The 12786-nt window shown below is 38.7% G+C and overlaps 1 protein-coding gene across 6 annotated transcripts in view; it reads right to left on the bottom strand.

The window, feature by feature from the left end:
- The window catches only part of LOC126475309 (sphingomyelin phosphodiesterase), a 416664-nt gene that overhangs the window by 35472 nt on the left and 368406 nt on the right, over positions 1 to 12786 (bottom strand). For all 6 annotated transcript variants that reach the window (XM_050103095.1, XM_050103086.1, XM_050103118.1 and 3 more), the window contains exons 9-12: positions 9151 to 9342; positions 8583 to 8753; positions 7566 to 7758; positions 366 to 550 (exon numbers count right to left, since the gene is read on the bottom strand). In XM_050103095.1, coding sequence (XP_049959052.1) covers positions 366 to 550; positions 7566 to 7758; positions 8583 to 8753; positions 9151 to 9342 — 741 coding nt within the window. The remainder of the gene's footprint in view (positions 1 to 365; positions 551 to 7565; positions 7759 to 8582; positions 8754 to 9150; positions 9343 to 12786) is intronic.

A 12786-nucleotide genomic window follows, 5' to 3' on the forward strand; every position in this document is an offset into this window, starting at 1 on the left:
ATTTATGACAGTAATGAAAAAGTGGAAACCTAATTACCAATGGTAGCATATAAAAATAGAAATTTAATACTTTTTCCCAATCAGTACAAACAAAGCCAGAATCATCACCTCAGTTTTCCCATCTACCAACCCATCATCTGAAACTGTTCTCCAAAGGCTTGGATAATTTACTTCACCTTGCTTCTAAGTACTAATGAAAGTGTTTGTAGTCTGTCTTCAGTTATTCGTGTTAACTGGAAAACTAAGAATGAGAAGGTCCTTTATTTATTGTAGCTCAGAATAGCAGTTTGTTTTGTTTCTCATTAAAATCAAGTGGCAACATTATGAAAATAACAATAAAGTCTTTCAATTTATTAGAGACTTACTTGTAATAGAGATCAAACAAAGCAGCATCTGTTGGCAACTTATTGAGAAAGTTGTCCCATTCTTGTGGTGTTAGTGATGGCATTTGATATGCTGACCTGGTACTATACAGCTTGTACCATATTGGATAATCATACAGGTTAGCTTCCTTCAGGTTCATGACCCAAGTTTCATGGTCAATGACTGACTGTAATGAACAATATATAGCTCGTTAATATATGTTACAAGAGTCCTTGACAAAAAAGAGAATACATAAGAGTCCTGAAGTAACTGCCAGATCAGTTGGAAGTTTTTTCAACAGCAACTGATATAGGTTTACATCTCAAAAATTGTGATACATACATAACTTTCATTGTGTGGCTGAATGACATCAGTACATTTAGGTAGGGTTGCCAGTTCCCCAGCAGATGACTTCTCAGGTGGCAGATTGAGGAACACTCACTAGATATAGAGAGTACTGAGCAAATAAAATACTGGCAGTGGACCAAAACTAGAATGGGTGGGTCAAAAGCTGTGGAGAAGGCAATGCCTCCAAGGATGGGTGTCCAAACATAATCCCACTGCTCCTGCAGGTTATTACTGTCCAAGAAAATACAATTTGTATGGTCTATTTTAACTTTTCAGATAATAGGCTGTAATTGTGAAGAATAAATGAATTATGCTGTGGGTCACCTCCCTGCTCACACACAAACACACAAAAAAAAATTGACCAGAACTCTGTCAGTACCAGGAGTGTCTAAACTGGAATCGAACATGGCGACAGAAAGTGGGCTTCTCCTTTGGAACTTGGAATATAAGGAGTCTACATATACCATGAAGTGTGCAGAATGTGACCAGGGAGTTACAGAAATACAAGCTGAAGGTTGTAGCTCTCCAGGAGATTAGATGGAAAGGTACAATGGGAATATCCTGCATGGAGACTGTGGCAAGCAACCTGAATTATGTACTGGTTTTTATGTACATAACTCCGTAATAAAAGCATTGAAAGAGTTTAAATCCATTAACAACAGAATCTTCTACATTACAATAGTTTTCTGAAATAGTAATATATACTTGATCAACACACACATCTCATGTGAGAATAAGGAGGAATTCATAGAGGAGGAATTTTCCACTGAATTGGACTAGGTGCATAACTTGTTGCCAAACCATAATGCTAAAATAGTTTTGGGTGATTTTAATACCAGATTGGGTCAAGAACACATCTATAAAACACTGATCAATAATTTATTTTGCATTGAGAGAGTAGTAACAATGGCATTCATTTAATAAATTTCATAATTGACAACAATATCTGTACCTTGAGTACACGGTTTCATCATAAAAACATATGTAAAGGGATATGGATGGCACCATACATCAGATCAACTATGTATACATCCAGAAGCAGTATGCAAACAGAACCAAAGAAATGTGATCCTGTAGAGGAGCAGAATGTGACACTGACCACTTCCTGGTGATCAGTACGATGAATATCAAATTTAAGAAGGTGTGTAGAATAGCTAAGCAGATTACATCTTATGATAGAAACAGATTAAAAGAAAATACGAGTCAACACCAGCAGAAAACTAGGTAAATGTGAGGAAGATGTAAGAGATTGTGACATCAACCACAACTGGTTTCAAATTAAGTAAACAGGGCAGCATATGAAATTCTAGGAAAGTGAAAGAGGTCACATAAGGTGTGGTTCCATCAACATAGCCAGCAACAATTGAGGAGCGAAGGTTGGCTAGAAATGGATGATTAGAAAACATAAAAGATAGGAGTTAAAAGACATTGAGATCAGAATATGGATGGAAACGGCAACTGTACTACAGCAGGAAAAAATGCAAGGAGTTAAAACAAAAAACCGAAGAAAACTGTATCTATCACAGGAATAGACAAAGAAAGACCAAAATGTAAAGAAAGTAACACAGAAACATAATAAAAAACTATGATTTATTAATGACACACAGGGGAAGATCCTCAGAAATGACACTAGAGCAGAATGGCGATGGGCAGAGTACTTGAAGAAGTACTAACTCTGATGATCCTGCTGAGTCTCTTCCATGTTGGACATCAGACATGATAGGCAGCGTAATAGAGACCCACAAAGAAGAAGAAATTTGCAAATAATCCAAGATCTAAAGAAAAATAAGGCTTAAGGTTAAGATCAGAATACAGGAGAGCTAGTAATAAATGGAGGGCCCATACTGGATAAAATAATTACAAAACTCCTAAAGAATATTTGTGAGCATGAGAGATTGCCTGATTATTGGAAAGTGGTTGTAATCTGCCATATACTAAAAATGATCCCTGGTATGTGATAATTGTAGAGGTACTGCATTCCTTAATGTAAGCTACAAAATTCTACCTCAGTGTCTACTGAAGAGAATGATCCCTATTGCAGAAGGAACTGCAGGGGACAATCATTTGGTTTCAGAAGGAAAAGATCACCTACAGACCAGCTTTTTACACTCAGACAGGTAACTGAGAAATCAAATGGTTTATGTTGACTTCAAAAAAGCTCACAGCAGCTTACATAGTGGCACAACCATCAATGTCTTTCAAGAGTTTCATTTGCCACAAAAACTAAGACTAGTATAGATGTGTTTAAAGGAAACCTGTCGCAAAGTAAAGGTCACTACAGGAATGTCAGAACATTTTAAAGCCAGAACTGGTCTTAGACAAGGAGACACTTTATCTCCAATACTTTTTAATTTAATTTTGGAAAAGGCAGACCGAGAACAACAAAATTAAACCAAGCTGGAATAAAACTGGATAATAACACAATAAATCAGATTGCACATGTGGATGATATTGTTCTAATAAGTGGCAGCAAAGTCTTGTGGTTCATGAAGAGTTCTTACAGAAATATTGTAAGGAAAGCAGGTTTACAAATTAATGAGGAGAAAACTGAGTACATGTTCATGAACAAAGCAGCCTATGATGGTACCCCACCTACAACTGATGCAGTAACTTTTAAAAGAATAGACATATTTAAATATTTGGGAAGCATATTTAAGCAGAACAGAATGAAAATTGAGATTAAGGCAAGGATTGCAGCAGCAAGTAGAGTATATTTTGCTTTATGTCACATGCTATGCAGTAGATAAGTTTTGAGAAGTTTTAAAGGAAGACTATACCTTAGTGTAATTCCCTCAGTAGCTCTGTAGGGCTCTGAAACATTTACATTGGGAAAGACAGATGAACAAATACTGGCAGTCTTCATGAGAAATATATTAAGGAAATTATTTGGCCCCCAGAGGGACACCCAGTCACAGGTATGGAAGACATTAAAAAACCAAGAACCGGCAGACATGTACTCGCAAACTAATATTGGCCAAATGATGATGAAAAGGCAGGACACCTAATTAGGATGGAAGAGGAAAGACTACCACAAGTAGCATTCTAAGAACCCATGGAGGCAGTAGGGGCCAGGAGGTGTTGGAAAGGTATCAACAGGGACACACAGACAATGGGCCTGACAAAAGGAGCATGTATCACCAAAGCCAGGAACCAAAATAATTTGTGTAGGAATGTAAAGAAGACATAAGCCTGTGCATAACTTGGACCACAACTTTATGTTAAAAAGACTATGGGCATGCCTAGGTCAAGGTGCAATTTTCTCGACATGCAAGCCATTTATCACTCAAAAACTGGACTCATTGCATACAACAACAATGTACAGACATCCCACTACTATCTCTTGTTTGGCGCTGCCTTTTGCTGTCAGTTACTAGAATTATTACAAAAGACACATTAGTGAATGTAACAGCAGCTGTTGTTAATGGCTGAGCCAATACAAACACATTGACCTAATTTCGCAGGTGTCTGTGTTAGGTTTCACAGTTTTGCTGTAATTCTGCTACAAATACATCATGTTTTCAGAGTGAGCAAGAAATTTTTGAAGCTCAAGGGGAAGAAATTGCTCGATAACTCACCTCACAAATTGTTTTTGGAAGAATAAGTTACTTCCTGTCATCATTATTTTAAAATTTGTTATTCAACAAAGAACTAAATTAAATAAAAAAAATAAATCTTGAAGCTTCAACCTTTTTAGTACGTATTACTCTAGAAAATATATCAATATCATATGTGCCTGTAATGTGTTAAATAAAAGCATAAGTGTCTGGATTCCTAGGTCTGATATTCTTCTAAGTGGCTGGTCTCCAATGAGTTAAGAAGAAGAAAAGGAAGAACCACAGAAGACTTTATGATACAAACAGACAGAAATGAAACTCTGTTTCATTTCCTTTTATTTTGCATAGGAAACTGTATAGAGGCCTAACAATTGAAACTCCAGGTAGGAATATAAACAATGTAAGAAGAGATAGATTGCCACTTACCGTAAAGAAGACATGTCAAGTTGCAGACAGGTATGTAACCACAGTGTTCCTCCTCATCCTCCCCTCATAGCAGCTGAAACCTGCCTAGCTGACCTTTTCCACTTCCCACATCCCCCAAAACTCACTACTAACCTTCCACCAAATCGAGAGCCAAAAAATTCCCATTATACTGTTGTTAATCTTTTCACCAAAACCCTCAGCTCTACAGAAGTTTCAGTCCTATCCAGAGGCCTCACCTTTAGCCCTACACCAAAATTTATGGACTTGTCAAAGGTCAACTCTCCTTCTCCCGATCCCAGCAATGGAAGCACTTCTTTGCCGCCACTCCCTCCAACTAAAACTACCCTAATTCCTCCACCAATTGTCTGACTCCCCACCTACAAACTTTGTCACAGTGGTCCCATCCCAGAAGTCCAACACAATCTCCAATACCTACCTACAGCCTTAGGCCTTTCCCAGAACATTTCCCCTGAATCCATTTCCCTCCTCATCCCTATGACACCCTGCACACCCACCTTCTACATGCTCCCCAAAGTCCACAAACCCAGCAATCCTGAACGCCCCATTGTGGCTGGTTATTTTGCTCCCACTGAATGAGTTTCAGCACTCATTGACCAACACCTGCAATAAACTGCCCGTAATGTAGCTTCCCACGTCAAAGGCACCAACCACTTCTTTCACTGACTCTCCACCATCCCAGCCCTTTAAGTCCTGGATCCCTACTAGTCACTGTTGACACCACCTCCCTATACACCAACATCTCTCATACTCATGTCCTTGCCACTATAGAACATTAACTTTCCAAACATCCTTCAGACTCCAAACCCACTACCTCTTTCCCCATGCACCTTATTAACTTTATTCTAACCCACAATTACTTCTCATTTGAAGGGAAGGTATGTAAATAAATCGCCGGCCAAAGTGGCCGTGCGGTTAAAGGCGCTGCAGTCTGGAACCGCAAAACCGCTACGGTCGCGGGTTCGAATCCTGCCTCGGGCATGGATGTTTGCGATGTCCTTAGGTTAGTTAGGTTTAACTAGTTCTAAGTTCTAGGGGACTAATGACCTCAGCAGTTGAGTCCCATAGTGCTCAGAGCCATTTTTTTGTAAATAAATCCATGGCACAGTCATGGGCACCCACATGGCACCCTCCTATGCCAACCTTTTTATGTGCTATCTAGAGGAGGCCTACCTAGCCTCCCAAAACACCAAACCCCTAGTCTGGTTCAGGTTCATTGATTATATCCTCATGATCTGGACCCAGAGCAAAGAAACACTATCATTGTTCCCTTAACAACATCAACACCTTCTGTCCCATCTGCTTCACTTGGTCCTCCTCAACGCAGTGTCCCACCTTCCTAGATGTTGACTTTCTCCTCTCTGGTGGCTCCATTCACACCTCTGTCCTGCCAACCACCAACCTGCATTTTGACAGCTGTCATTCCTTTCACACCAAAAAATCCCTCCCATATAGCCTGGCTACCCAGGGATGGCATATCTGAAGTGACAAAAACTCCCTTGCTCAGTACGCTGAGGGTCTCACCAAGGCCTTCAGAGACAGGTGCTGTCCCCCAGAGCTAGTCCGCAAACAGATCTCCTGTGACATTTCCCCTCAAAACCCCAATCCTCTCCACCACCCCCAAAAACCAGCCACAAAGGAGTGTCCCGTTGGTCACCCAGTACCACCGCAGACTGGAACAACTGAACCGCATCCTTTGCCAGGGCTTTGATTACCTATCATCATACCCTGAAATTAGAGACATCCTACCTGAGGTACTTCCCACCCCTTCTAAAGTGGTGTTCTGTCGCCCATCATACTTCCACAACATCCTAGTAGATCCCTATGCCACTCACAATCCCAACCCCTTGACACAAGTATCATATCCCTGTGGAAGACCCGGGTGCAAAACGTGCCCAATCCACCCACCCAGCACTTTCCATTCCAGTTCTGTCACAGGTTTATCCTACCCCATCAGGGGCCAAACCACCAATGAAAGCAGACATGTGTCTTACCAACTCTGCTACAATCATCGCACAGCTTTTTATATTGGTATAACTACCAACCAGCTGTCCACCAGGATGAACGTCCACCACCAAACTGTGGCCAGGAGTAAAGAGACCAATCTGTGGCACAACATTCAGCTGAAAAATGACACTTTATTTCAATGCCTGCTTCACTACTTGAGCCATCTGGATCCTTCTCTCCACTGCAAGCTTTTCTGAACTGCGCAGATGGGAGTTATCCTTACAACACATTCTCTACTCCCACAATTATCCTGGTCTCAGCCTATGGTAACATACTGTCCCCACAGCCTATACCCAACAGTTTCCACCTTCTATGTCCCCATTCTCACCTCCCATCCTGTTTATTTGCTGCCCTCTGCTAATGCATCAGCCCATCTTTCCCCCTCTCTCCTATTTTGTTCCTTTTTTCCCCATCTCCCTCCCCCCATAACATCCTGATGCTGTGCCTGTTGGAGTATAGTCCTGGCACACTCCACCAGAGAGTATTTGTCTCTCTCTCCACCCATACACTATTATCCCTTTCCCTTCCTTTCTTCCGTCCCCATCCCCTCCAGATTGCTGCTTGCACATGATGCTGCATTGTGGCCCCAGATTCTGGAGTTGGCAGTTGTCTATGCACGATGTGTGCTTGCTTGTGTGAGCATGTGTGTGTGTATGAATGTTATGTATGTGTCTCTCTTTGTTGGCGAAGGCTGTGGTCAAAAGCACATGTGAGTGTCTCTTAATCATGCTTGTCTGTAACTTGACGTGTCTTCTTTATGGTAAGTGGCAATCTATTTTTTTCTATTTTATTGTAATAGAGGTCTACTGCACTTCCTAAGTATAAGATTTAAAATTACAATTGTCTTACCCTTGTTGTTTTTGGATGATCACCATCAACATAATATATTCTGTATCCAGGATTCAAATTATAATATGGTGTCACTGACGGTCCTATATATGCAATACTCGTAGGACGCCCAGGTTCATTTGTATCATAAAAGAGTTCAAATTCATCAAAATGAGTGTGCCCAAAGAACTGTGCTGTTATTGTTGACTCATATCTAGGGAGAAAAAAGTGAAATGGATACTTCAGTACATCTGCACTACTACATAAGTACTATTATAAATTGGCTAAATTTAGTAATTTGTGTCACATGACATCTTAGAAATTAGAAACATAAAACATGCATTAAATGTTAACTAGAAAATGAAGACAAAATATATATCAGTTACAAGTAAAATTTATTATGTTTCCTGACTGGATTTCTAGCTGCAAGAGTCACTATCAGGATATGGTCACCTATTACCATGTCATCTTGTGAACTGCTTCTTATGTTTGTTGCAATTCTGACATGTCTATCTGAGTAATAACAACTGCAGCAGGTAAACATCTGCATCTTCCAAAAATCTGAAGCTGCACATTTGAAACAGAATAAATCTGGCATTATGCGAACAATTAATATTCTTTTGGGCGCAATTCATCTCCCCAGCCCAGGAACAAAATATTTAATGCACAAAGCTAACTGAATTGAAATTTCTTAAACATCCTATTATAAGCATATAAAAGTTTACCATAACAAGAATCATGTAGGCAAGAGCATATTCCAGTGAATCATTATTACGGATACCCTATAATGAGTGATTAATTTTGGTCTGTTAGAGGAACAAATATTAGTTTTTTCTGTCCTTCTGCTTATCAGTAAACTTCAAAACTATGAAGACACAACTTCTTCAGTGAGATAGCCTTGGTGGGTTGCTGTTTAAGTTGTTGTTATAGTCTGAAATGAACTGTAACAATATCATTGTTGTAGAATGCAAACTAACAGGACATGCCTCAAGTGCAACTGACTATAAATTATATGTAAGAATTACAATCTATACTCACCTATTAATTATTTTATAATAATTTCGACTCCAAACTTTAAGGCAGTCACTGTGTCCAGGAGGGATATGACCAATGACATGTACTTTCTCTCCATTAAATTCTGCACTCTGTAGCTCATAAATGAACCATTGCAGCTCTTTTGCAGGATCAGTGCTGTTTAGTAGTAGCCACCTAAATTAATGAACATGGTCCTGAATTATTATTATTATCAGTATTATTATTGTTATTGTTATCATCATCATCACCAAAATGATAGTTGGCCATTAAGAAAGAATTCTTTTCTTTAAAAGTGGCAAAAGTTCTATAGAATAGACAAAGTAAACATGAATTAAACAAGAAAACATTGATGCCAAATAATAGAAAAGTGAGAGGTCCCTGGTTTTCATCTAATGGAGACACTTGTTGGAAGATTTTTAGCAATTGAAGACAGGACACCTTCTAAACAAGTACAGTCCTTCATTTATTTTACCAAAACATTTGTGTGAAATAACACAATTGTGTGAAACACATTAATTCATATTCACAGTACATACACAACCAATATTTATGATGCAAGCCTCTCACTTACCAATTCTTGTTATTGCAGTAGTTCATATTTAAGGAAATCACACGAAAACCAGGTCGTACTAGCACACTGTAAAAAGCACCTCGTCGAACCGTATGTGATACTGATGAGGGCAGCCACTGTCGCCACTGGTTGTCAATTTCATCATAGAGCCATGATATGGAGAAATCATCGTGCACATATGGTGGTGGGAAACTGTAGAAAAATAACATTCACATTTACCAACAGATATGTTGCAGCAGAAGTAATAGAAAATTATTGCAGTAACAAAAATATTTCATTTCAGATCCACCCTGCTGTTCAGAAGCTTTGCACACATGAATAGAACTGATATGTTTTGGGGTGACATTCCCACATGCTTAATAACTCGTATTTCCCCCACTATTATTAGTTAATTTCAGAATAAAGAAACCTCTAGCTCTGGAAACGATAATTTGTGTGTTCTTTTTTTTACCCATGTCAGCATCTATCACTGTTCAGTAAGTAGTTTGATGAAATATGTAGTAGGAAAATTCACTTCATAAAATAGTTAAAATGCATTCGGCTGGCATAACTCCCAGTGTTGTCAAGAGAAACGTTTAAAAAAAGACACATCATTCATAGAATTTGGAACAAAGGGTTCATTCTTTGAGGTAAAAAAGCAATCAGGTACATGAAATTGGAGAAATGACTTCTGCTTAAGAGCACTGCATCTCCCATGAGGAAGAAGAGATGGCCTATGATCTAAGTAACCTGTACCCTCTTTCCAATCTTGACAACAAATTCCTCTTTCTTCCATGCCATGCCTCCTGAAAACAATTACTGGTTAGTCTTTCTGTGTCTGTGTAATGATAAAAGTTAGGAGTAGTATGGACACAGAAAATATATGCCATGCTCACTTCTTTGTACCTTTAACTAACAGTGACTCTGATGAGACACAGAATTCTGAAACTAATGTAATGGGGTAATGCTGTAGCAATATGCAATAAGCACAATTATGAGAGCTTATGACCACTAACACCCAACAGACATACTCTCATTCTTTCTGCATACAAATTATTCTCATTGTCAATGTTGGACATTTAGTGGAAACTTCTTCTATCCCATTCTCTGTGATACTCTTATTAAAACTATAAATGGATTTAAAATGAAGTTAGAACACTCCTTTTCATCCAGTCGTGAGGTAAAGCTTTATTTTTTGTGGAAACTTTTGTCTTACATAAAACAAGCTTAGGTATACATTAATGTCCTGTGTTGTTATCAGTATTTCCCTTTTAAAAAGCATGATTTTAAACAGCTCAATAAAATGTTTTACATCACCCTGATGACTTACAGACTTTGCAGTTTTTTTATTGGGAGCATCATTCTCAATACTCTTTGGACCATGCAAAATTGCTATGTACATCTCTCTGCGTAATGAAGATAAAACTAAACTTATATTCTCAGTACAGTTCAGTAGAGTGCACTGTGTATCCGAGAGCATACCCAGGATCTGAGCTAAGGGAAGAAATCATGTTAGTTTTCCAATGAATGACTAACTGGTTTGGAGACTTCATGATAAATGGCCCTGTGTACACTTGCTGCTATTCATTATTCATTATATGTTCTGGCTTTCTTTGAACTGATACTAGCTAATGCATCTGTCTAATTGTCAAGGCGGGATGCAGGCTAAATTTGCCAAGATTCTCTTTCTGGTGAGGGATGAAAGGGATTGGTGGGGACAGCTGCCCTACCGTGATCCTCCCAGGCTATGACCTTGTGCATATCCAGTTGTGAATTGGACACTACTAATTGTGTCACAGTTCAGTCTGTCAACATTCCTTGAAGGGTCATTTCAAGCTTAAACCATGCATTCATTGTGACTTTATGGCAAGAAGAGTTAACAGTGTGGTAAATTGCCCACCAAACTGGTGTACAACACAGCAAAATGATTTGAACATTCACCCAGTTTTGTAACACACGAAACAATGTGTCTCTGGCTACTACTGGTTCCTGGACAGTGTTTTAGTAATATAGATTAGGACTCTTGTGTCAAAGCAGACATTACACAGACTTCTTTGCACAATCAGCTTGACCTCAAAGCATCCATTACAAACAACAGTCAAACCACCAGCATTGTGGTATGGCAAGAAATTTAGCAAGGGAATATCAAGTATGAAACCTGGGTCAATGGTGTCAGGTTTTCTTCACTGACAAGAGTGTGATTTTTGTCTGAAGCCTGATGATCATCATAGAAGAGTGTGGAGGTGGTCAGACACATCTCAGTTATGCCGTTGCACCAATTGAGGTGGCTCAGGTGTGCTTAGGGCAAGTACTGTGTATGTATGTTGCTCACCTTTCATCAGCATCAAAGATAATTTGAGGGCTATTCGCCGTCAAGATGCTACCTCCAACCTATTGTCCAAATCCTACAGTCAACATTTCAGTGATGAACTTGTTTTTCAGCATAGTCAAGAATGAGCTTATCACACACACCATGTGAATATGATCTTCTAGGAGACAGGAATCGATCCAATTGAATGGCCTGTGGCAACTACTGACATGAACTCAAATAAGCAAGCTTGTGATTCACTGAAACTTTTATTGGATTGTTGCAGGAACCACCCTCACACAATAGATTACATCAGAGGGGCTGCCGTCAAAGTGTGGGGTTGAGCTTGAGTAGCAACATCTCAGCCAACTTGTGAATCATCATGTCCAGAAGGATCCAAGCATGTTACAATACATATAGTACAGCCTCATGCTATTGAATGTTACCCAGCTGAATATGATCGTACAGATGTCTGCATTCACTTTTTAACAGATTGCCTTTATTATTTTATATTTTTTGTTGGTATTTTACAGCAAAGTTACTTTTTTATTTTCATAATGCTTAGTCTTTCATTACCTACTCTCCTCAAATCTAAAACCACACATATTCACTAATATACAGGTAACAAACTTTTTTGAGCAGTTTAATGCTACAACTGAAAACAATCTGCAATGAACTGAATAGCTTAATATTAATACAGAAAATCAGATATGTGGTTACACATGTATTCAGTAACTTGCCAGAGTATATTAAATGTCATGGTGGTAATAACTTGAGTTTATGGATGAATTACATAACCATTTGTTGTCCAACTATAATATTTTATTAAAAAATAGACAGCTAATGTCTCTGGTTACTATGTAACTCATGTTGTCATCATAACATGATATTTTATAACTTTAAGCCATTTTATTTAAGTAAAGTTAACTAGAACATGCATATCTAACTTCTATCCACATTGCACACAGTCCACTCTTTGGGACCAGTGGAGCACTAGTCATGTAATGCAGTGTACTACCAGAGCCTTTCATTGTTGCTTGATTACTTTTTTATAGGACTGCAGGCAAAACATTGCATTTCAGCTAAAACTTGAGGTCATGGTAAAAGATAAACTACAGCATGAACAGGTAATCTGTGTTGTGTAGCAATGAGCACATGAGTATATGTGTTGGACTATATCAGACAGAAAAATGGGATGAATGATAGACAACTGCTGGATAGCAGCTGGTCAAAACACTATGCAATCTCAGAGTTCTTTTTCACTTCTTAAGCTGAATTATCACCACACTTAAATATTCTGCCTTTATATCTGTCCATTCATTCATTCATTCAACATGTTCTATAGATCA

The sequence above is a fragment of the Schistocerca serialis genome, chromosome 1 (assembly GCF_023864345.2).
Source record: "Schistocerca serialis cubense isolate TAMUIC-IGC-003099 chromosome 1, iqSchSeri2.2, whole genome shotgun sequence".
Taxonomy (NCBI): domain Eukaryota; kingdom Metazoa; phylum Arthropoda; class Insecta; order Orthoptera; family Acrididae; genus Schistocerca; species Schistocerca serialis.